Source organism: Tyto alba, unplaced genomic scaffold, assembly GCF_018691265.1.
Source record: "Tyto alba isolate M040663 unplaced genomic scaffold, T.alba_DEE_v4.0 Super-Scaffold_1, whole genome shotgun sequence".
NCBI lineage: Eukaryota > Metazoa > Chordata > Aves > Strigiformes > Tytonidae > Tyto > Tyto alba.
Window position 1 is genome coordinate 21,486,307 of NW_024881261.1, and position 26,947 is coordinate 21,513,253.

General features: G+C 44.1%; 1 protein-coding gene across 2 annotated transcripts in view; it reads left to right on the plus strand.

Moving 5' to 3' along the window:
- The window catches only part of ANTXRL (ANTXR like), a 73,343-nt gene that overhangs the window by 33,954 nt on the left and 12,442 nt on the right, over window positions 1-26,947 (plus strand). For both annotated transcript variants that reach the window (XM_042788234.1, XM_042788229.1), the window contains exons 13-17: window positions 2,529-2,624; window positions 3,294-3,332; window positions 6,365-6,463; window positions 8,156-8,323; window positions 9,493-9,573. In XM_042788234.1, coding sequence (XP_042644168.1) covers window positions 2,529-2,624; window positions 3,294-3,332; window positions 6,365-6,463; window positions 8,156-8,323; window positions 9,493-9,573 — 483 coding nt within the window. The remainder of the gene's footprint in view (window positions 1-2,528; window positions 2,625-3,293; window positions 3,333-6,364; window positions 6,464-8,155; window positions 8,324-9,492; window positions 9,574-26,947) is intronic.

Below are 26,947 nucleotides of genomic sequence, written 5' to 3' on the forward strand. Positions count from 1 at the left end.
AGTCAGCTGGCCTACTCAGCTCTCCTTCCCAGCTGGCCCTTCTGTCTTTTCTGTACAGTAAGTATCTTCACTTTACTCCTAAAGCCTCTGTGTGATCCTTGTGCTTATTTCTGTTCAGCTGCATGAAGTCTGATATTTCCTTTTCAAAGTCCAGCTTCACTACAGTGCTTTGTATATTTTATCATTAAAAGAGGACTCTTTAGCTTCTTGTTGCCAGCAGCTTCTGAGCTGCTGCTGGCAAATGTCTTGGCTATTTATATGACCACTTAGCATGAGAAAAGCAATGCCTGGGAAACAAAGCTACAAACCAAGGAGGTAATGTGTGCTTGGAGTAACAGTAGCAGTGGTATGTGCATCTGTGGCTCATGTGTTGCATTGGTGCTGTGCTTGGATTTGTTTTTAAGGAGTGCAGCAATACCTCTTAAAGTTATGCTTGACTTTTATTCATCCTTTTCTCAGCAAGCTGATTTCACTGGAATTCATGCTTCTCAAGTGTCTGCTTTCCAGATGCATTAATGCTACAGGGGCCATAGGAGGGCCAGAGAGGAGGTCTGCAGCACCGAACTGCAGCTGGGTAGTGTGTCTTCTAACAAGACACCTTTGAGCAGGGGGTCTGGCACATGTCGCAGGACTCCACCTTGGCTTTCAGCTGCTCTCTGACCAAATGAATGAGGTGAGCTAAATAGCGTATCCCAAACCAGGTCAGTTTGTTACACCTATAACAAGAAGCTACAGAGCAGCGGAGGGATGGTGATGCTGTGACACAGACACGGGATACTGGGCTACCTGCCTAAAAGCATGGAGTGGGAGCCGTGTTTGTGTTAGTCCTATCTTGAGCATGTCAGTCCTGACAGCTCTAGGATTTGGCCTGAGAAGGAGCTAGGTACCACCCAAAGCACCCACTCGGGATCTCACCCAGACTTCGCAAAGCCCTTATCAGCTGGTAGTTTCTGTCCCATCCTCAGCCTTTTCATTGTTGGAGTGGAAAACAAAGCCACTTGGAACAGTGAAGGGAACCCCTGTTGTAAGAAGGGGCTAAACATCCGTTTCTGGTGTCATGAGAATTTAGTAAGTAGTTTCAGATTTAATAAGCTGAATCTCACAGACTTTATCCTCCATAAATCTTTGGAATTTTTCTTTCCATTTATCCTCCCATCTATCCTTCTTTGAAAATCTCTTACAGGTTCCTTTCTAGTCAGCTTCTATTCCCTCAGCCCGATTCACAAACCTTTCTTCAAGCTCTCTTCAAATCTCTCAAGTCCCACATTCTCTCATTTGCTACCAGGTTTTGCCTGTTCTCTGATACCCCTGTTGCTGGTGAATTGAGCCACTTCTCAAACTCAGAAAATCTACCATTGAAGATGTTTCCTTTCCCAGAATAAAAGAATTGGCTGGAGCACCAAAGCTAAACTTAACCTCATCCCAGATCCCAGTGCAGTCCAAGGAAATGGCATGTCCCAGCATGCCACTGCTAGTCTGCAACAAATGTTTTAATTTCCAAAAATCCACATGCTCTGTGCATTCTACAGAGGCCAAGCATCTTATGAAGACCTGCTTTCCTGTAGTGATCAGAACAATACACAGAGTTAATACCTCTTCTGAATACACAGATGTGAAATGCTCCAAGTGCAAAGAATCCATCAAGATTTACCCAGGAAAAACAGAGTTGTTATTCTTTTTGGTTGCCTGGCTGTTTGGAAAAGCTAATTTAAAATGTTAACACTTTAATTTTGTTTGGATTCCAGTAATTTTAAAGAAAATTTAACTTTGATTTTGAATGTAGGCCCTTAGCTATCCAGCCCCAGAGTCCCACCATTGTCTTCAGAGAAATATGGAATATAAGAATCAGAAATGCTTAAGATGACAAATACAGTATCTCATTAAAAATAGTCAAATTAGCTCTAGGAAGCATACCAAGGACCAGCACCATTAAGGACTAGTCTGCATAATCACTCAGGCTGGGGTTTTGCATGCAGTTTGAGTCAAGAGGCACTGCAGGTAGGCTTGGGAGCTGATGGGGCTGAGTGAGTAAGTTGTGCTCTGTTTGGTGATGTTGACATGTGAACAGTTATCCATGAACTCTTAGCTCCAATATTCTCATTCTTTGAATATCAGCATTTGCATATACTGCATCTCTAGTGATGAAAGGTTACTCTGCACACCTGAGAGCCTGTGGTCATATAGTTTGCAATGTCCCTCTAGCGATATTAAGGGACTTGTCAGCACAGATCTGGGAATGGTTTATATGCAGGTTTAACAGTCTTGAATCTAGTGGGCTATGAACATACCATAAATTCATACGTGTTGTACACACCACAAGCAGAAGGTGCTTCCCTGAATCATGGCTTCAGAAACAGATTTGTCACACCAAATACTGATGTGACCCTAACGATAATAGTGATTGACTGCACAATCTACCCAAGACCTCATAGTGAGGTCATTTTGCCCAGTCTAAATAGGTAACTTCAGGGCTCCTGCTTTGTTTGTGACATGCACAGATAACTCGGGAGTAATCATCTTGTTTGCAGCTCACTGGGACCATCCTTTTCATTGCTCTCCTGATTCTCTTTCTGCTGCTGGCTCTGGCTTTTCTGTGGTGGTTCTGGCCCCTTTGCTGCACGGTGGTAAGTACAGGTTATTTTTCTTTTGACTTGGTTTCAGAATTAAAGTGTTGGAGTAGGTGATTAACTTCAAGAGAATGCTTCCAAGTTTGTAAGTCCCTGATTCAACAAATCGCTTAAAATGTTTAAGTCACTCTGGTCTGGATTTTTGAATGTTTCAAGGCCTACGTGATTTTGATACTGAATAAGAAGTTTAAGTGAGCTCATGGACATGGCCTGAGTTTCTGTAGGGATTGAGACCTCCTTAGAACAAGATCTGAAACCTGCTGCAGAAAAGTGTAGCGGAACTGCTTTACTAACGTGCATAAGCTGTTCTGGTTAAAGACAAGAGTTAGGCTTTCTTTTTTATTTGTAGGAGCTGCAGATTCTGAGTGAATATTTTGCACTAGCTCAGTAACTATATGACATTTTTAAGGCAGAACTACCAGAATATGGACTTGTATTATGAGTTACTTAACAGGTCACTTCCTCACTAATCAGATAGTTCAATGTGATGGATTTAGCTTCTTATCTACATTTATTTCATGACAGCTGAAAAGCAATGGAGCTATTGAGAATATTGAATGTGGGGGAGTGGAGCAGGGCAGCCCATCTGTGTTATGAGCAAGAAAGCAGAGAGATGAATGTACCCTCCCATTATCTCAGATTTCTTCCATTGTTTGTATATTCCAGGTGATCAAGGAGCCACCGCCACCACCACCTCCAGAGCCTGTAAGTATGCTATTTTTGAGCTGTTGCTCTGTGTGCAGCCACTGTAACATACTGTGCTGTCCAGGAGCATCAGCCCTGTAGGTGTCTTAATGACACCTTGAAGGCTGTGAGAGGAAGTCTGTTGGGTCAGGACAATTAATTCTGCCTTCTGGCCTCATTATATACATGCAGCAAGATTATTTCAATCCACAGAGAACATCGTTGCATAACTCAAAGGTCCACAGACCAACAGCTCCTATGGTATTTTGTTCCTTCTGTTGCATACCAAACGGGCATATAGGCAAATCTTTCCTTTTCAAGTTGTGCTGAAAGCTGTCCCTCCTTCAGTAAAGCTGCCACTGTTCTCAGCAGGAGTTTGGCCCAGATTGGCAGTAAGGTACAAAGTTTGGCACCTGGAAGAAAGGACAGCAAAGATCACGTTCTTGTGGCTTTGATATAGGAGAGGGAGACAAGAGTCTGCCCCAGCTGTGACTCTGCTGCAAAGTGACTTTGGAAGGACATTTAGCCTTTCTTCATTTAGGTTATGAGTTGTTTGAGGCGAGGTTGTAATTAGCTCTTCTTGGGACAGTAACATACTGACCCTAACCTCAGCTTAGTTTCACTGTACTAATTTAATGAAAATAATAGTAACAAATAAAAGTACCTCCAGAGAAAACTCATGCCCTCCTTTATTTATTTCCTAGGCATAGACAATTAAGATGGAAAAATACTTGCCTAATCCACAAGAGAAGCTTACAGTTTGCCGTAACTTGGCATGAGTATCAGGAGGCAACCACAGCTGCTGTTTTGAGGTTGCCAGAGGCCACCATTACTGTGTATGTGATCCTGTTGCTTTGTCCTGGGCAGCAGGACAATTTAACTTTAGAATGCACACCAAAAATCATGCTGGTTTTATGGTGATTGCAGCCATGCTGTGTTTGAAGGAGGTGTCAGCATCGCAGCCCTGCATCAGAGCTCCCAGATTCTTTGCAATTATTCTGATCATCAGAGATTTTAAATGCAAAGAGACTGTGAGCTAATGTATGCCTCCAGGAGTAACACAGAATACAGATGCTATCTACCCCTTTACTTGGCCTTGTCTTTATCTAGTATGGATTGTTGTTTTGTTATATTTACCTTTAGATGATGTAGTCTGGTATTGCTGCTGTTAAACTGAATGTAGTTATCTAGAACTTGTTCCAAATTACAAGCATTAGATTTCCATTACTTTTCAAAATGTGTGTGGTAGCTGTTGATGCTGCTTTGATATGTGTTCAACGTAGGGGATATTTGGTATAAACCCTTTATCAGCTGGAAAAGTATTGGCAATCACTGTGTCCTGCTACTATCGGCCTTGTCAGCAATAAGGGTTGTTAGACATGAAGACTTGAAATCTGTGTTACATCCCATGGAAGAGGCAAGATGTTCATATATAGTACTCAAGTTCACAATTAAATTAAATATAAATGAATTAAAACTGCTGATGTAGTTCACTGGGTACTGTTTTAGATGTGGCACAAAATTTGTGTATTTGTTATACTCTTAAATAAAAACAAAACAAAACCACCAACAAAACCCAACATCAAACCACAGTGCCTTTCTTGTATATTTATTTCCCTGACTTAGGATAAAAACAAAACAATAACAAAAAAAAACCAAACCTCAACCAAAAAAACAAAACAAAAAATATGAAAACCAAACCCCCTTACTAGTTAATGGAATTGTCAACTCCAGTCAAGCCCGGCCATACTAAAGAGTTTGTATGGAGGAACCGTATCTGAGACATCAGGTGTCACTGAATAACTGATAGAAATATGCTATTCCAAGGCATAACATAAGGGTTAAATATGAACAAACAAAAATTAAGGCATGTTTTTTAAAAGCTATTACTGGCTTTTGGACTCTCTGTTCCTTTTACATTCCAACAGAAACATGAAGGGCAATTTTGAGAAAATGTCACCTAATAATCTGACAATAACTTGTGTCCTTCTCTAGTGTTTGGATTTCACTTTATTTTTTATTTTTTTAGTAAAAACTAAATGCAGGCAGCGTTTCTAGAAACGTACTGATGAAAATTATCAGAGAGCACTGTGCATGGTCCATCCAAGAGCAGCACGCACATCTGCATATCGGCATGAGGTGTAGTTATTTGTCTTTATTAAAGAGTGTGAGCAATGAAGATGGTATTGTAGGAGGCTTGTTGGGCCCTTTCTTCAATTATGCATGCACTTGGAGAGGGTCTTGGTATGACTTTCAGCTGCCTCGGCTCAGCATAAGGATAGGGAGTCTGAGAAATCCCAGTGACTTCTGTCAGCTCAAGGTGATAGAGCTGGAGATGTGTTCCCAGGGTTGTTGAAGCAGAAACATTTGCCAGCTTTTAACTGAGTAAGAACAGAACAATGAACCTGAAGTAAAACCCTGATTCAGACTCTTCCATGTTCTAGAAGAATAATCTGCAGTCTTGATAAATGCAGGTCAAAAACTCTGGATCTGAGTTCCCTGACAATTTGGAGATGCTCCAGTCTGAGTCCTGATTCCAAACTGTAGCTTGAGCCAGACTCTACAAAGAATCAAGCAGCATAGAATAACTAGTTACAGCTGCCATGAGAAAAGGGTCTGATGCACGTGTTAGAAAACTCACAGTGGTATCTTTTTTCCCCTGTTAGGTGACATTAAGTTCTAAAAGCACAATTAATAAATGATTTCTTTGGCCTAACTGATGGCTGCATTTTCTGCATAGCATAGTGGCAAGCCAGTATAATGTACGATTCATCTTTACTTTGCTTTCCCTTACAAGTCAGTTGTGATTTTGAAGCTCAGTGCATATTTGACTAAATAAAAGCTGCCTGGAGAGAGGAATAGGCAATCCTCTTTGGCTTCCCTAGTTAAAACTGCAGCTGCAGAGACAATAGACCTTTGTTTTTTTGTCAGCAAATAAGTATAACACACAAAGCCAGATATCCAATGATTGAACCATAGGATGTTCAGTTGTTTTCCATAGTTTATGCTGTTTATCTGAGGGCACCGGTAATATGTCCCTGTCTTTCCCATAGGAATCAGATGATGAAGATGGATTGCCAAAGAAAAAGTGGCCAACTGTGGATGCATCTTATTATGGAGGTCGAGGTGTTGGTGGGATTAAGAGGATGGAGGTATTTGACTTGTTCTCTAGCGTAAAAATCAGTTTATTTAATTAAAAATTGTAGCAATATGTTTTTATGTGATTTTTAAAAAGCAACCTTGGTGGACTAGAATCTGGGATTAGGGCTTGTCCACCTGATTGCACCTGCTGTCCAATTAACAGACATCAAGCTGCCATCATTTACATTGATCAAGCATTATGAGACATAGATAATTTGCAGGTTAAGAAATGGGATATGCACCAAAGATAGTTTTAATTTACTGAATTAAACCCTTCAGTGTAGTTGTGTCCAGTTCTGTTGTCTCAGGCAGAGTTACACTGGTTTTGAGCATTTGAGGGTGCCATCTCTACACTGTGCCTGGCTAGTGGGAAGCAGTTGCTTTGGTGAATTTAAACCAGTGATTTTTCTTTTTCTTGTTTCTTTTCTTTTCACTTGTTTTGAGTTTGGGTTTTTTTGTGGTTTTGGGGTTTTTTTGTTTGTTTTTGGTTTTGTTTTTTGTTTTTTTCCCAGTTAAGCATTAACTCCTAATGCACAAAAGCACATCTATGTTGAAATTGACCAACGAATCAAATCCTGCCCTGGGATTCATGCACAAGCCAGTCCTGATACGTAAAGTGAGCTGTTACTGTGAAAGAAATTTGCCTTGTACTGTCCTACGACATGTACATTCCAAGGAGTCAGTGGGTATTGCTGTGATCAGCTACTAACTCCTGTAAATAACCATGTTAGTAAAATCAATTCAATATTCCTAACCATGGATAATATAAGACAGGGAATTGTCAGTCACATGTATCAGTTGAGGGCCTAGTGATGAGTTTTAGGGATGTCACACCAAAAACTCCCACTAAGTATAATTGATAGCTGAGGGAAGTGGGCTAATGTAAGCCACCTGAGGGTCTAGACCAAACTAGGGCTAACAGAATGAAGGCAGTGACTTCTCAGCAAGTCCTTGCAAGTCTGCAGTTGAAGTATTGCGTTTTAATATCCTTAACCATTTTCCTTGGGAGAATTTTATCCTTGATGCTATGTAACCCTGTGGATCATATATTGCCCTTGAACACAGGGTCCCATTTCTGTTTGAGGGAAGTCAGACAACAAAACAGGAATTTTAGCTTGAAATTAGTAGTGTATAGTATGTGAAAATAAAGTTACTGACCTCCGTTGTGACTGTGCAAGGTCATCTTTGGAAGACCTGTTTTTAGTAGCAGCTGCACAAGTTTGAGGTCTGATGCTCTTAAACCATTCATGTACTTGTCCACTGACCCTTTTTTCACTTTTGTACTGAACAACAGGAGCTGCTTAAAGCCAGCTGTAAAGACTGTCTACCTTCAGCTGGTGCTGCTGCCTGCTTTTCACGTGAGGCAATGGGAAGTATATTACACCCATGTCCTGGCAGAGCCGGGCAGAGTGCTTCAGTTTTCACTTGGAAGTGGGTTAATCTCTGGATGCTGTGAATTCCCTCATCACCTTAGGTTACTGGAAGGTGCAAAGGCTAGTAGTTCAAGCAAGTTTTGAGTGAGGCTATTTGACTGTTAAATGTGTATTTGTGATTACAGTGGGAGTTTGGTGCCTTCATAAATCTGGCTTCATGTCTGATGGCATTGGGTCATCTGATGGGAACTAGATTAATGTCAGTGAAAACCACCAGTTGGTGGGGACTGCTGAAGTGTCTCTGCTTACAGTGTGCTCTCCTGATTTCAGGTGCGATGGGGAGACAAAGGGTCAACAGAGGAAGGAGCAAAATTGGAAAAGCCCAAAAATGCTATTATTAAGTTGCCAGAACAGGAGTATGAACCATGGGAACCCAAGCCAAAAAAGCCCCATGTGAGAAAACCACCTTCCCAGCGGAAATGGTACACTCCGATTAAGGTAATGTGTCTGTCCCTCAGTTTTACCAAGTCTCTTATGTCATGCATGTTACTACATCCCACTTCCTTAGTGCAGCCTTTCTTACAGCAGAGCTGGCTATTTAGAAAAATGGCCAGTAACCTTAAACTTTGCTGATTTCTTGGAACATGCATTTCACCTGGCATTGTGTTGCCATAGTTTTTTGAGGAAGCGTGGAGGGTGTTGGAGCAGATGAGCAGAGATCTTTCCTCCCTCAGCTCACACCTTCTTTTCAGGTACTTTTGCACAGCCTTGCTTGCAACACCAGATACCTCAACTCTTAGGAAGGGCAGATGCTGTTTTGTGCCATCTCAAGGCAGTATACAAAGTGGGTCAGATAAGGTGTACTGTCCTTGCTTTGACTGCAGTGTGGCTAAGGCCTTGGGTTAGGATTTTAGCTCTGTTCCCCTCTAATTCAGCCACAAGACGTAATGTTTGATTTTGGGCAAGTCATTCAGTCTCTCCAGACCTTTCATCCCCATTTATCCCACGTCATTATAGTATCTGGTATCTCCCTGTCTTTTAATGTATGTATCCTCACACAACCCTTGAGGCAGGGCAGATCTGTTATCTCCATTTACAGAGAAGGAGGCTGGAGGGCTAATGCAGGCTGAGCATCATACCATGCTGATCCCAGAAACCTGTGGCCATGTCCCAAACCAGTGCTTTGTGGGATGAGGTCCCCCCTCTCCACCATGCTCATAGATCATTTTAACAGTGCCTGAATTTATTAACTGGAAAGTACCTGTGAATTTCAAAGCCTGCCTAGGGTAGGCAGTCTTGTGGCTGTTTATCCATGTTCCAGTTCACCTCCCATCAGCACAGTACTTTATTCTGCTTTTTGTTAGTGTAACACCTGTCTAATTGTGCCTCTTAGGGGAGTTGTTCACAATAAACTACAGTCATCCTCTGTGTGAGTTTTGAGCAGGCTCAGTTTGGCCCATTGCATATCAAGTACATATTACCCTGCTGAGGTATCTTTTCTGGCTGTCTAGATAAGCAGCATACAGAGGGCAAGGGCACAGGAGCAATGTTTGCACAGTTTAATACAGAAAGGCTGGATCAACTCACCTGTAGTTTAATCTCATGCTGTTTTCCCCAAAGTTCTTGGTCACGTCATTTTTTTTTTTATTATTATTTTTTTATTCCAGGGTAAACTTGATGCACTGTGGGCTTTGGTTCGACGAGGCTATGATCAAGTCTCTCTTATGAGACCACAGCCAGGGGATAAGGTAAGGTGTCACAAACACACTGGCAAGTCACTTCTCCGTTAGCAGCAGCGATGCTTTTCGTTCCCAACCCATCCCATCTTTTTTTTTCACTCTTTTTTTATTTTTTTTTTTTTGTCAGCTCACCTCTTTTCACATTACCCTAAGGCTAAAAATTTGTCACAAGAACCAGAGATTTCAAAATGAGCTACAATGTTTGCCATGGTATCTACTTAAAAGTATTGCCCCAAAAGGTTAACAGCAGTGTCTCCACTGTGATGATTTGAGCAGATTGAGGAAGATGCTGGCCAGCCACAGTAGTATATGAGACCTTTTTCGGCCCTATAAGTTCTTAGCCTTTTTTTTGGGCACACAGGTTGAAGTCAAAGGAAAGGTTCTTTGATTGTGGGTTCTGGGGGACTACTCATTTTGAATTTAATATGCAGTAGTCATTCTACAACAGTAATTATCCTTCCTACCCAACTTTATAAAAACGCTTCTCAGTTTTAATAATAGAGTTAAATGATTAATGAGAGAAATCATGAACTGTGCAGGTGATGAACAAATTATAGCAAAGTTAATGGAAAATAATTTTTCTGTAGAATTCTGTGCAAAGACACATTTCTTGGTCATATCCTATGTGTAGACAGAGAGTACCTCCTGCTTTGATAAAGTCAGTTGGCCAAAGATAGGTCAAAAGTAGATTTCTGCTGGGAGAAAGCAGGGAGTTTGTGCCTTTCAGAGCCACAGAGATGTCTGTGTGCTGCCCTTGGGTCACTTATGACAGCTTAGTTCAGAGCTCTCACAATTTACCTGTGAGCCTGGAACCATTATGGTTGTCTCTATCTTGTTATTCTCGGGGACAACTCCATAAGAATTGAGTGCTGCTGCTTTGGGCTGTTGCACCTTCAGATTTGGCTTTCTGTGGTGGTGCTTCAAAACATGAGGATTGAGCAGAGACCACAGCATCTTTCTTCCCTCTGTGGGCCTTCTCTGGCTAGAGTCCATACATTTAATCACTTTTCCTCTGAGGTGAAGGGGTTATAGAGTTCAGCAGTAGGGGCCATAAAGTGCTTTTCTAGGGTAGGAGTGGTACAGAGGTCTTTCTGCTGGGCTTGTTTGCCTGGGTGACTTTCACACCTAATAACAGACTTTAAAAGTAGCCCTAATTTGCATAATCTAGGACAAATAAATTGCATCCCTCTGGCTTTTGGCAAAATACTGTTATGGCATTTGTCTAGTTATTAACCAAACATGCAGCTTCAGTATTGAACTTCTTCCATTTTTCTTATAGTGCATAAGGAAACTAAGAGAACAAACTCAGCTTCCTATGCTGCTTTGTAAAATGGTCTTAACTGTTTCACTAAGCTTAATTTTCATAGCAGCTGTGCTTGAGACACCTTATTTACTTTTTAAGCACGATCCAGAGCTTCTGAATAGGGTCTTCAGGCCCAGCTGTATTTTGATAGCACTAACATTGTATAATACGAATCTATCCTCTGCCTTTCACTCCCTTGGTTGGTACATTTCTAACAGTGTGGAGCACAACAGAGCCTCTGTTAGCCTGCATGGTCAAGAAACATGCAGGGGGCTGGCTTCAAACAGGGATCCTCAGTTCCTTGCCTTCCAGCTCTGCTGTGGGGAGGATGAGGGGCTCAAAAGAGGCAATGTAAAACAGAGCAAGCTGAAGGATTATTGTATCAGGGAGAACATGAAAAAATCAAACATACATCTGGGAAATAGGGTGGAAAGAATCCTATTGAGACAGATTCGGTGGAAGAATAGGATCATCTCTGTTCTCTGGCCTGTGAAATTAACTAAAGCTGATGAATATTGAACGCAAAACAAGAAAATAACTAGTCATCCTTCTGCTGTTAAGAAAAAAAAAAAAAAAAGAAAAACAAAACAGCCCAAACCCAGGAAATTAAAATAACAAAATAAAGGACACCACAGGCCTGTGTTTCAGCTGCATGTCATGGAGAAAGCTAGCACAGAAGAAGGTTATTTATTGTTTGGTTGACTTTTTTGGTAGCAACCCCTCAGTGGTGAATTGGTTCCTTGTGAGTTAGGCTTTTGGTGGAGGGAGTATATATGTATACATGTATGTACACATAAGTATATATGAGTATGCTCACACATACACACACTTACTTTATGGCTGAAGAATAGGGAGAACAAGTCAGTGCTATGAGTGACTGGTAGAGTAGAGAGTCAGGAGCTCTGGCTGTGCAGAGCTGGAGGAGCCCGGCAGCCCCAGGAGCAAGCCCACAGCTCTGCTTCATCCTGCAGAGGTGGGGACAAGGTCACTCCTCTACAGGTGTACTGACAGCAGTCTGGATTTTGGTTTACTGTTGGGTAGGCATGAAAATACAGCCTGACATGCCTCGGTGTCCTTCCAGACTGTGCCATCAAGACACCAGTGACTGTGTGATGATCTTGGACAGAGGGATTACTTTGCTGTGTTGAGGGTTGAGGGATTTGGGGGGGGGGGGGGGGGGTAGGGGGAAGAGTTATTTGGGTTTTTAGTTTGCCATTTTTTTGTTTGATTTTTAAAGTAATTTCACGGTTGTCTTGGTTGTTCAGGAAAACTTAGAGCTCAGAAAGCAAAAGGAACACAATTTAACTCTGTTTTGGGAGTGGCATTTGGATTCATAACTCAGAAAATTCGTATTTCTGGATTTTCCAGAATCAGTCAAATGATTATTCTTACATTTTCAGGGATTATCAGAGATATAAGCTGTTTCCCACTGGAACAAGATAACTCACTAAGTTACACTTTCCAAATTTCTGTTTCATAGTTTACCTCCATTGAGAGAAAAAAAAAGTTTTAATTTTCCATTTTTATTGCTTCAGTTGGGCATATGTTTGCTTTTTGCAGCAGTTGGGAAAAACTATAGCAAAGCACTTTTTTCTCCATAATGAAAATACTAATTATAGAGAAGAGAACATCCACAGTACAGGGAGAAAAATATTTTTCACAAGGCTTTTGGGACAGAGGGAAGATGGCAAAGGAGAATTTTTTGACATTGCAAGAGTTTTTAAAGAATCTTTTAAAGTGTGATTTCTTTCATCATTTGAATATGAGTACTGTGGTTTTGGAGCTTTCCTCCCCAGTAAATCTGAAAAATGCTTGTAGAAAAACTCTTTCTGTGATAGTTTTGGTGGAAGACAAAATATGTTGATTTTTTCATATATTCACCAATGTATCTGGTTTTGTCACAGAGAAGCAAAAGTCTGCTAGACATTTTTCAGAGCTGTTCAGCATTTCCCCCACAGCCCTCTTCTCTTTGGCTCTGCAAACCATACAGTGAAGGCAGTATTGCTACCCCAGGTTTTCAAATCATGACTTCTCCCCCACTCCCATCATGAAGTGAAGTTAAAAATGGCACTGTTTATGTTTAAGTCTTCATGTGGTGAAGCCCATTTCAGAGGTTGTGTTGAGAGCCTTGCAGTGGAAATTCAGGGAACAGGGCTGACTGCTTCAAGGGACTTTCTGTTGTCCTTTGCTCTGTGTGGCCAGGGCTGCTGTCCATCTACCCTCATTTCTTCCTTCATCATGATTCCATTGCCTTTCCCAAACTACTTACTCTCTTCCTTAACTGTGCCCACCTTGGACTCCTGCCCTAGACATGCCCTTCCATTTCCTTCTGTGGTTTCATCCTCTCCTTGCTGTCTCTCTCCATCCTTGTTTGGCTACACCTCTCCTTGATGATACAGACTGGTGCCCTGCAGCCCTGCCCTCTGGGAGCAATGGGCTGGTGACCAGCCTCCTTCCCCCATTCCTCTCACGCTGCAGGAACTGAGCTGCTGGTAGCAGTATGCCCTGGGTTATGGCTTTGCTGCAGAGCTGGCTAAGGCTCCTTAGAGCTCCCCTCCCCTGGCTCATGCCTTCCATGGACTGATCAAGAAAAGGATCTCAGGATGGATGACCCACCAGTATTAGGCAGGATTGTATTAATAGGACTGGCTGTGAAAATCACAGGTGCTTTTTGGAACTGCATATTTAAAGAAAACTAGCCAAGCACAAGCTCTGATGCCCATTCTCCTGGGAGCTGTGCCCACAGTGTTTGGCTTGTCTCTGCAGACAGCTCCTCGTCTTGGTCTGCATTCAAGATCGTGTCATGGCACCGCTGCTGAAATTGGTTATTAGTTTGGCAAGTACCTCAGTTAAGGGTGACAGGACCCTGTTCACTCAACTTCTGCAGGTCACCCCTAGCAGGACCTTCTGTTCCACCACGACGGGACAGCAAGGGATAAACACGCTTAGCTCTACCCCATCATTAGCAGATAGGCTGCTATTTGTGGCATGGCTTTTTGCTGAGCTCTCAGACATCATCAGCAGAAGAGTGAAAAGATGAAGAGGGCTAGTGGCTCTGCTGCAGATTGCTGGGCTTTCTTCCTTGCAGTAATGTACAAAGGTGAAGACTTCACAAGCGTTTGTGTTACTGCTGCAGCAATGGATCCCTTAGAGCTAGGCTGCTATTCTTCCCCTCCTCACCCCCAAAATATGGGGTTTAGAGGTCCAGCAGTCACTCTTTTGGCCCAAGAAAGGGATTGACAGCTCTGAGGGAGGGACATTGCTCATCCAGCAACAAGGAGCATGTCAGAGTGGCCACATGGCCTGGTGAGCAGCTATGTGTTGCTCAAGATACTCAGGCTGCCTTGAGGATTTCCCCGTCACTGTGTTGGTGTCCTCCTGGGCTTGGTTCTGAGCTTGCAGGAGGGTGTGATGAAGACTGGAGTTTGGGAAATATTAATGTCTGGCTATTGTGAAGTATCTCATAGAAACCACTGTAACTGGTAGAGCAGGCTGTCAGTAGTCTCTGCAAAAGGGAACTTTCAAGCTCTTCCCCTTGGCCTCATGGATCAAAAGCGGGGCTGTTACCAACACCAGCAAGTACACATTAAAAGCCCCAGTATGTGCAGAGAAGGTGAGATGCTTCTTTCAAATGATCTGCTTAGTTGCTGCTTTCAGCAAATCCATTCCATTTTGCATTTCAGCACATACTGTCACAGGAAATTCTCAGAAGCTCGGTTTACCAAAAACCTCAACTGAAAAAGAAGACATTTTTCGCCCCAGGCAGAATTGCTCTTGTTTACTTTAAATCTTTAGAAAGTGATCTCATTTTTGTCACTGAAAATTACCTGCAACAACGAGGGAGAGCGTAGACTGGATTTTGCTGTCACTATCACCCTTGTATATTCATGGGACTTTACTTAGAAAAAAGCAGTGCTTTAACAGTACTACCCTGTGGTTTGCACATGCAAAGCCCTTTTCTGGGGAAGGGGACTAGAAGCAGTCTGTTGTACAAAAATCTGAAAGCCTTTTTTCCTTCTTTGTTCCATAAAACTGAAGGTAAAAACGCCGCTGTGCAGCCAAAAACTTCACAATTAGCTGCTGGTCATTTTGGAAGCCAGGACTTCTGGGTCCTTTCAAGTTCTCTCTATCGAGCTACTGTGTGACTTTGAACAAGGCACAGCAGCTGGAATTTTAAATACCAGACTGGGAAATAAGAACAGGAGTATTTGGGTTCCTTATTCTGTGTGTCCCTTTCAAAGTGATCACTCTTAACCTGATAGGTTTGTTAAAGCTTAGAAGGTCTGGTTACCCTCAAATTTCGATTCCTTGTAATGTTGACCATGACATCTATGTGTCTTAGTTTTCCCAACTGCAAAATGATGAGAACACAGTATTTACCTTCCTTACAGCTGTGAGGTTTGGTTAAGTCCTGCCAGGCACTTGTGACTCCTCACATGAATGGTGGGACACCAAACCTGTGGATTATTAATGACTAGTACTTTCTGGCTGCTACCTGCAGGTGGTCATCAGTTTGAATGCTGCCCATGGGGATGGCAGCACCTGCCTGTCACTCCTTGCTAGCTGCCCACATACCAGCGCTATTTGGAGCTCATTCTAATTACTTCTTTTCAAAACCAAGTAATGGCCTTTAGACTTCCCTGCTACTTGCTTGGAGATGTGTTATAATCACCCAGGTAGTAATTGGCAGAGCTACAGTGGATGCTGGAAAAGCAGCACTGAGCTCCTTCAGACTGTATTCATCAGCAACTGCTGCCTGGTTCTGGGGCTTTTCTTCCTTTGCTTAATCTTTCTGGAGCCAAGAGACAAGGACATCACTTGCCACAGTAGGTGATCTCACTTTGTCACTTTCAATGGAAAATGTGAACATATAGAACATATAGCTCCCATTTTACTTTTTTTTTTCTGAATTTTCAAAGGACCACCAGTATCTGTAAGGTTCATTCCTTCTGCAGCAGGCATGGCATAGGGATAAAAAGCTCCGTGGTGTGGAACCAATGTTCTAATACACAGTTCCCAGGATGTGCTGAACACTGCAGCTGGAAATGTGTAATTGGTGACTAATGAATTGCCTGTCCTGTAAGTAGCCCACATACTGGCATTACATCTCACTTCTACCAGGATCCTGTTATTTCTGATGTGGAAGAAGAATTCACAAATAGGCTTTGGGGATAGATGCTGCCTGTTTGCTCTTGGGTGGAACTAGCAGTCTGTCCATGCCTCTGGGAGGCAGAAGCACTCTCAGTAACAGCAACCACAAGAGGCTCTTCTGAAGGATGGGTACAAATCCCAGGACTGGTGCCACTTAGTGCACAACAGGATTAAGAAGGTTTGGCCTTGTGGTTAAGACACTGAGATGTGACTGGAGACCCTGGCTGTAGCTGATGTAAGTTACTTCACTTCTGTTGTGCTGCAGTTCCACAGTAATGAATGAGATGAACAGTAAATTCTAGGAGGGAAATACCATGTTCCTAACAGCACTTAGAGCACTTCATAGATGGAGTCTCTTAGGTAGGAGGAGGGCTCTTCTGGTACTCTTAAAGCATCTGTACCACTTTGATATTTCCTTGATATTTATGGTAAAGGTATGGGTTTATCAGGTCTGATTCTCAGGGTTTTTTATAGGAAACATGACTTTGGGATAAGAACTGGTGACTTAGTCCCTTGCTAGCTGCAACTCTGACATGTCTGCTTTGGGCGAATAGGCTCTTGCGCATTGTTACCGCAGTTTTCTAGGTAGCGCTTTATTGATGTTCCACAATCATCCTTCATGTACAGTGCAGTTAAGTTATTCAGGCCTGGCTTGGAGTCAGGTGACTATCTTGGGGCTTAGGAGGAGGGCCACAAGTGAAGGTACATCTTTTTTGAGAAGACAAGTGCACAAATGCACATGCAATTGCTTACTAGGACTGCATGTACATATCCATGATTTGCACATGCAAATAAGCAGACGTGTTGCAGGCAATATGCTTATTTGTTTCTTGGCAGCACCTGTGGGTGATGCCCTGGGAGCAGCTGTAAGGGTCTCGAGTGCTCTTTGCAGCAACAGTGATGGTTTCTGCAGCGTTTTAAGATATTTCTGCCTTTTTTTTCTTCTAGGGAATGTAATTACCTAAGTAGACACCTCAGTCTTCACTAGCTAATAACTTTAAGGAGTGGGATATACAGAAACTTTGAAGCAAAGCATATCAAGAGCAGTGTCCCTTCTTGCAATACTAAAAGCCAGGCACTGTGAGTGGAGCAAAGCTTTGAAAAATAAGAGGAGGTGTACCTGTTTTTTTTTGCTGCAGGGGGACAGGTGACTGTCTCTGGTAAGTAGAGACCAGGGTGTATAACGGTTTGTATGAGAGAGGTGGCAATGGGGTACTCATGGAAAAGCATAACTTCAAAATGCAGAGCTGGTAATTGATAGACTGATCAAGCTGCATTGAGGAAACATGGCATAGATATATTTGAATGGAGTGTTAGGTCTCTATAGCATACCTGAAATGGGAAGGAGTCAGGACTTTGATACCTGAGTTGCTTCCCTGGTGTGTTCATTCCTAGAAATAAGAAGGTGGTTGTGTCCCAAGTAGCTGTTCCATCCAATTTAGCATAGGAGTCTTTGGGGGAGGAGAGGTTTTCTGTGCTTTGTAAATATGCCAGAACCAGTAACGAACTGTATGAGTCTCATCCCAGGAGAAGAAAATCCTTGTGAAATAAACACAGAGGAATGTGGGAACTGTGGGTTTACCATCTGCTTGCTCTAGGTAGCAGCAGAGCCATTTAAGGGCCAGTTACCCCCAGATGGGTTGGGGATACTTGTATCTGCTTCCAGACTCTAAACAAAGAGGCAGCTTGTCTCTGTGGTGGGCCAGGATCTTACATTTTTGGCTGAGGCAAGGAAAAATAATAACCATTTTCAACAGAAAGCTCTCCCGACTCTCCAGCATTGTCCTATAGCCAAGGCAGGTAGAGAGTATTGTGTTCTTCCTCTGTGCACGCCATAATTCCAGCTTGCTCCTGAAGATCAAATAATTCACCCTGGAAAGCACAATGACACTTAATTACAGTTTGAGCAATACCAGTTATGGTCCTTTGTGGCCTAATTTGCTCCTCCCAGCAAGCCGCCAATACCTCAAGGCTGAGTCTGGTGCACCCAACAAATGTTTGTTGCTTCTGTTGCTATGTTCCAAAGTCCTCCCCATTCTAGGTGATGGACAAATGCAATCTCCTTTTCCCTGAAAACACCAAAGGAAAAAGAAAAATCTTTTGCAAACCAACCACTGTTGTTTTTTTCTTGAACCACATTCTAGTCTGGTCAGCATTCAAGTGTGGAAATGTGTGGTGCTGTGGTTAGAACAAGGGATGTGAGTCACGAGTCCTGAACTTGTAAATACCATTTTTTTTTCCCGAAGCTGCTGTATAACCTTGGGTAGATGACATGACCTGACAGTGGCTCTCCTCACTTCCTCCACTCTGGAAGCCTCATCCATAAAACTTGTCAGAAAAGAGGAAGGCAGTAAATCATGCATTATGAGTGCAGGTTTAGGTTAAGATATTTCTCTTAGGTTTGGGTGGGATTTGGTCTGGCATGACTATACTTTGAGATAAACTGAATATCAAGAATGCCTTATAGACCTTAACTTTGATTATGCCCAGTGTTATCCTTTTCTGTTCCTTTTGCCACTTCAGCTTTTTTAGGCCTCAGAATCAACAGGCTTTGTTACAGATCTGCAGTGTGCAGATCTAACAGCCACAACCTCAGCAAGGTCCAAGACGTGATGTTTTTTGCATTCCTGCAAGATATCTTGTGACTCTGGCCATTCTTTCATGAGGTATCTGTAGTCCATTTCTGTGTTTTCCTGCTAAGGCAGGGCTGGAAACAACATGCAGCTCCCGGCTGAATGGAGTGTGATACAAGTTATTTGAATAGACCTATCTTCAATACTGAGATGGGTATTCCATGTCACTTTCCTTTGTGTGCCTAGAGGTGGAAAAGTGTCAGGCATGTGAGAGCTGGATCATGGGAATGTGTTCAGCACAAAGTTTATTTTGCTGAAGGGTCCTGGTCCTAGCTTAAAAGGCCAGTTTCCCTGGCTGAACCTCTCTCAGGTTCCTCATTATCGGCTGGTTTCTTCAGGGGTAGACTGGAAGTCGTCCACTTCTCTTCAGTGTATTCCTGCACTGCTCTTCAAACTAACTGAATAGACTGCTCCCAGAGGACCCACCCCTAGTTTCAAGTGGTGCCATGCACAACTGGGACTGAACTGGGGAGTAGTGTCTGCAGATGTGTGTGTCTTGAGAACCTATCAGTGTTTGTATTCAACACTGTATTCTGATTAAAGAAGCTACAGTAGTCTGAGATACTGCAGCGATTAATCTTACTACAGAACAGTTTCTATCTTAATTCCCTAGTAGATCTGGACACCGTTTTCCATGTGACTTGCTTTGTTTTGGCTAAAAACTGCTTCTTTAGATGGTCTGTAAATATTTTTTCATGTTAGTGGAATTAGCTGAAGAGGAAAAAATACTGTTGAAAAAGTCTCAATATTATCAATGTTTGTTTTGAAGCACTTTTTCTGTCCGAAACTCAAAGAAAAGGTATTTTGAGTTGAACAACGTATGTGTTTCAAACCCAGGTAAAACTTATTTTGACATATTTCTTTTACCTGAAAAGTGAATGAAGACTTTTGGTGTTTGATGACTTTTCCCTTGGTCAGCAAGTGACCCAAAAGATTACTTCTACTGCCGCTGTTATGTGCGGGGCATGCCATGAGCCTGTTTTTGATTTTGCCCTGGCAACCTACCTCCTTCAGCCCCTGGGAGATCCCCTGGACAGGGTTATCACACATTTGGTGTCAAAAGAAGAGCTCCTGTGCTCTCTTCTCCCGTCCCCACTCCATCAATCCTACTTTCTCAGCCATTTGGCTTCCATAGCCAGGGTGTCTGAGGCCATACTGGGCTTCTGAAGGAGTTCTTCTCCCAGACACTTTACAAAGCAAGGCTGGTTCCCTGTGAGAGGGGCTCAGGCATCTTGACTCTTGCCTGAGCTTCCTGGGCATCAGTGTGCCTTGGCTAAGCCAACGGGTTTTACTCTGAATGTGTCAGTAGCCCAAGGCATTACTTACCTGTATCTCACTGTCACCGTGTGCTCTGCTCCCAGCCTATGCGCAGCTATTTTCTTATTTGTGACTCGGGTGTCAGAGTTTCTGAAGCAAGGATTAACTTTTTGTGCTGAGTCTCTCTGGTGCTGCACCAGTGAGCCAGTGACTGGGGCTTGTGGGTGGTTTAGTTTGATTGCTAAAAAGTAAGAGAAAAGGCACAAAATTTGCTTATGAGTTTGTCTTTGTGGACTGTGTGAAGGATTCGCACATGCCTCAATTGCTTTTAAATATCACTGCCCCTTCCTGGGGCAGGAACTCTATTTAGAGTTGTGCTACCTCCCACATATTAAAGCTCAGTCTAATTCCTTTGGTGGTGTGAAGCACAGGGAGTGAGCCCAGTAGGTTACACCTCTTGGCAGCACTACCTCGCTCATCCTGTGCTGTAAACAGAGTTTGCTGCTGTTGCTTGGATCATCCTTGTGCTTTTGCATTCATTATTTTGTAATTTTCAATCTGAATTTATCTGATGTACCTAAGGCTATTATAGGGTCCTCAGTGTTACAGTATGAGTGATTCACAGTCCACAATGCAGTGATTTCCTCCAATAACTCCATCATAAAAGGAGGGAGCAGAAGTGATATGCGTTTACTTATAAAGAGGCCAGATAGTATACAGGTGTCTTAGTTTGGGCTGAAATAGAGTTAATATTCCTTTTCAGGGACTAGATGAGTGCTGTGTTTTGGATTTAGCTTTGGGTTTGGTATGGGAAAAATGCTGATAGCACACTGATGTTTTCAGCTGCTACCGAGACTTCAAGGACTCTCCGACTCTCCATGTCCTGCCCGTGCGCAAGGGCACAGGGAGCAGGGAGGGAGCACGGCCACAGCACCTGACCCTAACTGGCCAGTGAAATATTCCATATCATGGAACGTCATGCTCACTATATAAAGGAGGGGTGGTTGAGAAGGAGCTCTCTCTCGCTTCCGGGATTGCAATTGCGGGATCTTGGTATCTTGGGGTCGCTGGCCGGGAACGGGCTGGGTATTGGTTAGCAGGTGGTGAGCAATTACGCTGTACATTGCCTGTTTATATATTTCTTTTTGTTTTCCCCCTATCATCGTTATTGTTCTCGTTTTATTGCCATTATTAAACTGTTCTTATCTCAGCCTGTGAGTCTCCCTTCACCCCTCTAATCGCCTCCCCCATTCCCAGGTGGGGAGGGGGAAGGGAGGGTGATTAGCTGCGGTGGTTGGTTGCTGATCAGGCCCAAACCACAACAGTTTTTGGTACCCAACGTGGGGCACGAAGGATTGAGATAACAACATAACAACAGGTTGATTTGTGTGCTCTTCTGAATTTGTTAAAATGTCGACTGCTTATCCTGCTATAATGTCGATCGAATGGTTCCTGGAATCGTGGTCTTTCTTGTTACAGTTGTGTTATATGTCACCTTACTTGCCATATATATTCCCCATGCTGCTGCTTATCACCCGTGGGAGTTGGATTCAGATTGTTGCTTTGCTGTACTATGTAATACTGATTTATGGCACGATAAGGTTGTCAGTCCTGAGATTAGTCTGGTATTTGTACTCAGCATGGTTATCATTTGTGCATGTGGGAGGTCATCTAGTGGAATGGGTTAACAATTACACTCTCTCCCTTTTCTCCATGGAGAGCCAGACCATAGAGGAGATATCGTCTTCCATTTCCTTCTTCAGCAGGCTATTCACAAATGTGTTTGAGTATGTTGGGAGTTTTGAAATTCCGTGGGATATTCACACTAATGTTGCTGTCTCACTGCTGGGAGCCGTCATGTTCCTGAAGGCTGTTTGGGTTGTGTTTAGGATAAGGATTAAGCAACCATTTCTGAACATCACTCGGAGATCCCCCCCAAGATTGGAGGGTTATGAGTGGCTGGGGGTGTGGGATAGCATGGGCAAGTACTTAGGACAGTTGGCACCCCCGGTGTCCTGGAACTTCACCCCTGAACAAGTGCAGGATCCTGAGAAGCTAGTAAAATATTTAGAAAAGATATGCTGTCATCCTGATAACTCAAGAGAGACACGGATCACGGCAACATGCTGGGGACTGGCCCATGCCTACCGAGCCATGCTCACCAGTATACAGTGCCCTCAAAAAAAAGAGGTCTCTGGATCAGAGAACAAAACAACAAGCACTGCAGCCGCTCTGACATCCCCACTGGACACTGCAGCCGCTCCAACATCCCCACCGGACACTGCAGCTGCTCCGACACCCCCACCAGGCACTGCAGCTGCTCCGACACCCCCACCAGGCACTGCAGCTGCTCCGACACCCCCACCAGGCACTGCAGCCGCTCCGACACCCCCACCAGGCACTGCAGCCACTCAAACTCCGGCAACAGACACTGTAGCTACTCAAACTCTGGCAACAGATACTGCAGCCACTCAAACTCTGGAAACAGACACTGCAGCTAATCCGACCCCTACAACAGGTACTGCGAGTGAACCAGAGAACCAACCCATGACTGTGTCAGTTGCTCCTGTACAGAAGAAGACATATACAAAGAAAACACCCCACCTTGTAAAGGATGAGGATGAACCAAGGCCATCACGAGAACAGGAGGAGGAGGCAGAACCAGTGGTAGTCACCCGATCACTATCCCTGAGTGAGTTGCGAGACATGCGGAAGGATTTCAGCCGCCATCCAGGTGAGCATCTCCTTACTTGGCTGCTCCGATGCTGGGATAGCGGGGCCAACAGTGTGGAATTAGAGGGGAAGGAGGCCAGGCAGCTTGGATCCCTGTCTAAGGAAGCAGGCATTGACAATGCAATTGGAAGAAAGACACAGACCCTCAGTCTTTGGAGGCGACTTCTGTCAGGCATAAGGGACAGATATCCCTTCAAGGAAGATCTTGTATGTCATTCAAGCAAGTGGACAACCATGGAGAGAGGCATCCAATACTTGAGGGAACTAGCTGTGCGGGAAATGGTTTATTTTGACCCAGATGATGCATGGCTACCCACAGACCTAGATGAAGTCCAATGCACCCGGCCCATGTGGCGGAAGTTGGTACGGAGCGCGCCATCATCACATGCCAATGTATTAGCAGTAATAGACTGGCGAGACAAAGACGGACCAACTGTGGATGAGCTGGTGCGTCGACTCCGGAACTATGATGAAAGTCTCTCTCCCTCCATCATTGCAGCCATGAAGGAACTAAAGGAACTATCCCGCCAACTCAAAGAGGATATGTCTTATTCTCCGCCTGCATGGACTAAAGTCTCAGCTATCAGGAGCAGACGGTTCCCTGCTCAAGAGAGACAATGTACACCACGGAGAGACCTATGGTATTACCTGCGCGACCATGGAGAGGACATGAGGAAATGGGATAGGAAACCTACCTACCTTCTAAGAGAGCGAGTTCAAGAGTTAGAAGGAAGAATGGCTAAAAATCAAGGTTTTTTCAGGAGAAACGCTGCTCCAGTCTCCAGTAATCAGTTGCCCAGACCAAGCAGGAGGGTTGACGTGGCTGCCGATCCTATGAGGAGGACTCCTGGTTCGTACTTACAAGAAGTAAGTAACCAAGATGAGACTGAGACCCGCACAGACTACACTAACCCCTTCATTGATAATGGATACTAGAGGGGCCCTGCCTTCAGCCAGGTGGAGGAGAGGGACAACCGGGTTTACTGGACTGTGTGGATTCGATGGCCTGGCACATCTGACCCCCAGGAGTACAAGGCTCTGGTGGACACTGGTGCCCAGCACACCCTAATGCCATCTAATTTTAAAGGAACAGAGCCTATTTGTATTTCAGGAGTGACAGCGGGGTCCCAACAGCTGACTGTGTTGGAGGCTGAAGTGAGCCTAACTGGGAATGAGTGGCAAAAACATCCCATTGTGACTGGCCCAGAAGCCCCATGTATTCTTGGCATAGATTACCTCAGGAGAGGGTATTTCAAGGACCCAAAAGGCTACCGGTGGGCTTTTGGTATAGCTGCCTTGGAGACAGAGGAAATCAAACAACTGTCCACTCTGCCCGGTCTGTCGGAGGATCCTTCCACTGTGGGGCTGCTGAGAGTTGAAGAACAACAGGTGCCAGTTGCTACTACAGCTGTGCACCGACGGCAATATCGCACCAACAGAGACTCTGTAATTTCCATTCACCAACTGATTCGTCAACTTGAGAGCCAAGGAGTGATTATCAAGACTCATTCACCCTTTAACAGCCCCATATGGCCAGTGCGGAAGTCTGATGGAGAGTGGAGACTGACAGTGGACTATCGGGGCCTGAATGAAGTCACACCACCGCTAAGTGCTGCTGTGCCAGACATGCTACAGCTTCAGTATGAACTCAAGTCAAAGGCAGCCAAGTGGTACGCCACAATTGATATTGCCAATGCCTTCTTCTCAATCCCTTTAGCACCAGAGTCCAGGCCACAGTTTGCTTTCACCTGGAGGGGTGTCCAATACACCTGGAATCGGTTGCCTCAGGGGTGGAAACACAGTCCCACTATTTGCCATGGACTGATCCATACTGCACTTGAACAGGGTGAAGCTCCGGAACACATACAATACATTGATGACATCATTGTATGGGGGAATACAGCAGAAGAGGTTTTTGAGAAGGGAGAGAAAATAGTGCAAATTTTTTTGAAAGCTGGCTTTGCCATAAAGCGGTGTAAAGTCAAGGGCCCTGCACAGGAGATTCAGTTTTTAGGAATTAAATGGCAAGATGGATGTCGTCAGATTCCGATGTGATTAATAAAATAACGGCTATGTCTCCACCAACTAGCAGAAAGGAAACACAAGCTTTTCTAGGTGTTGTGGGTTTCTGGAGAATGCATATTCCAAATTACAGTCAGATTGTAAGCCCTTTCTATCAAGTGACCCGGAAGAAAAATGATTTTTTATGGGCCCTGAGCAGCAGCAGGCCTTTGAACAAATTAAACACGAAATAGTTCATGCAGTAAGCCTTGGGCCGGTTCGGGCAGGACAAGATGTTAAAAACGTGCTCTACACTGCAGCCGGGGACAATGGCCCTACCTGGAGTCTTTGGCAGAGAGCACCAGGCAAGACTCGGGGTCGACCCCTGGGATTCTGGAGTCGAGGATATAGAGGATCTGAAGCCCGTTATATTCCAACTGAAAAAGAGATACTGGCAGCATATGAAGGGGTTCGAGCTGCTTCAGAAGTGATTGGTACAGAAGCACAGCTTCTCTTGTCACCTCGACTGCCAGTACTGGGTTGGATGTTCAAAGGGAAGGTCCCCTCGACACATCATGCGACTGATGCTACGTGGAGTAAGTGGATCGCACTCATCACACAGCGGGCTCGAATAGGAAGCCCCAGCCACCCAGGAATATTAGAAGTAGTCACAAATTGGCCAGAAAACAAAGATTTTAAAATGTCACCAGAGGAAGAGGTGACCCGTGCTGAGGAGGCATCACCATATAATGAACTACCAGATAATGAGAAGAGATATGCTCTGTTTACTGATGGGTCCTGCCGCATTGTAGGGAAACATTGGAAGTGGAAGGCTGCTGTGTGGAGCCCCACACGACGGGTCGCAGAAGCTGCTGAAGGAGAGGGTGAATCCAGTCAATTTGCAGAAGTGAAAGCCATCCAGCTGGCCCTAGATACTGCTGAGCAAGAAAAATGGCCAGTCCTTTACCTCTACACTGACTCATGGATGGTGGCAAATGCTCTGTGGGGGTGGCTGCAGCAGTGGAAACAAAGTGGCTGGCAGCGTAGAGGCAAACCCATCTGGGCTGCCAACTTATGGCAAGATATTGCTGCTCGGGTAGAGAACTTGTTTGTGAGAGTATGTCATGTAGATGCTCATGTACCCAAAAATCGAGCGACCGAAGAACATCGAAACAACCATCAAGTAGAACAAGCTGCTAAAATTAAGGTAGCTTAAGTGGATCTGGACTGGCAACATAAGGGCGAAAAGTTTATGGCTCGATGGGCCCATGACACCTCAGGCCATCAAGGAAGAGATGCAACATATAGATGGGCTCGTGACCGAGGGGTGGACTTAACTATGGACGTTATATCATAGGTTATCCATGAATGTGAGACCTGTGCTGCCATCAAGCAAGCTAAGAGGTTGAAACCTCTTTGGTATGGAGGGCGATGGTTAAAGTATAGATACGGGGAGTCCTGGAAGATTGATTATATCACACTTCCACAAACTCGACATGGCAAACGTTACGTGCTTACAATGGTAGAAGCAACTACTGGATGGCTGGAAACATATGCTGTGCCCCATGCCACTGCCCGGAACACTATTCTGGGACTTGAAAGACAAGTCCTGTGGCGACATGGTACCCCGGAAAGAAATGAGTCAGATAATGGCACTCATTTTCGAAATAATCTCATAAACACCTGGGCAAGAGAACATGGCATTGAGTGGATATATCACATTCCCTATCACGCACCAGCCTCTGGGAAAATCAAACGGTATAATGGGCTACTAAAGACTGTGCTGAGAGCAATGGGAGGTGGGACTTTTAAACACTGGGACACACATTTAGCAAAGGCTACCTGGTTAGTCAATACTAGAGGATCTACCAACCAGGCTGGCCCTGCCCAGTCCAACCTTCTGCATACTGTAGATGGGGATAAAGTCCCAGTAGTACACCTTAACAACATGCTAGGAAAGACTGTCTGGGTTATTCCCACTTCAGGTAAAGGTAAGCCCATACGTGGAATTAACTTTGCACAAGGACCTGGGTGCACTTGGTGGGTAATGCAGGAAAATGGGGAAGTCAGATGTGTGCCTCAAGGGGACTTAATGTTAGGTGAAAATAGCCAATAAATTGAACTGTATTAGGTCAGTCACCAAACAGCCCTATCAATGCATCACTATGATTAACACATATTATATAATGGCATTGTATTCATGAAGGAACACATGAACTCAAAGTAAGAATTGGCTTCAGCAACCGATGCCCAATGACTCCCATAGACCATGAATACAGACGGTGTCGGATGCATCAGCCACCCG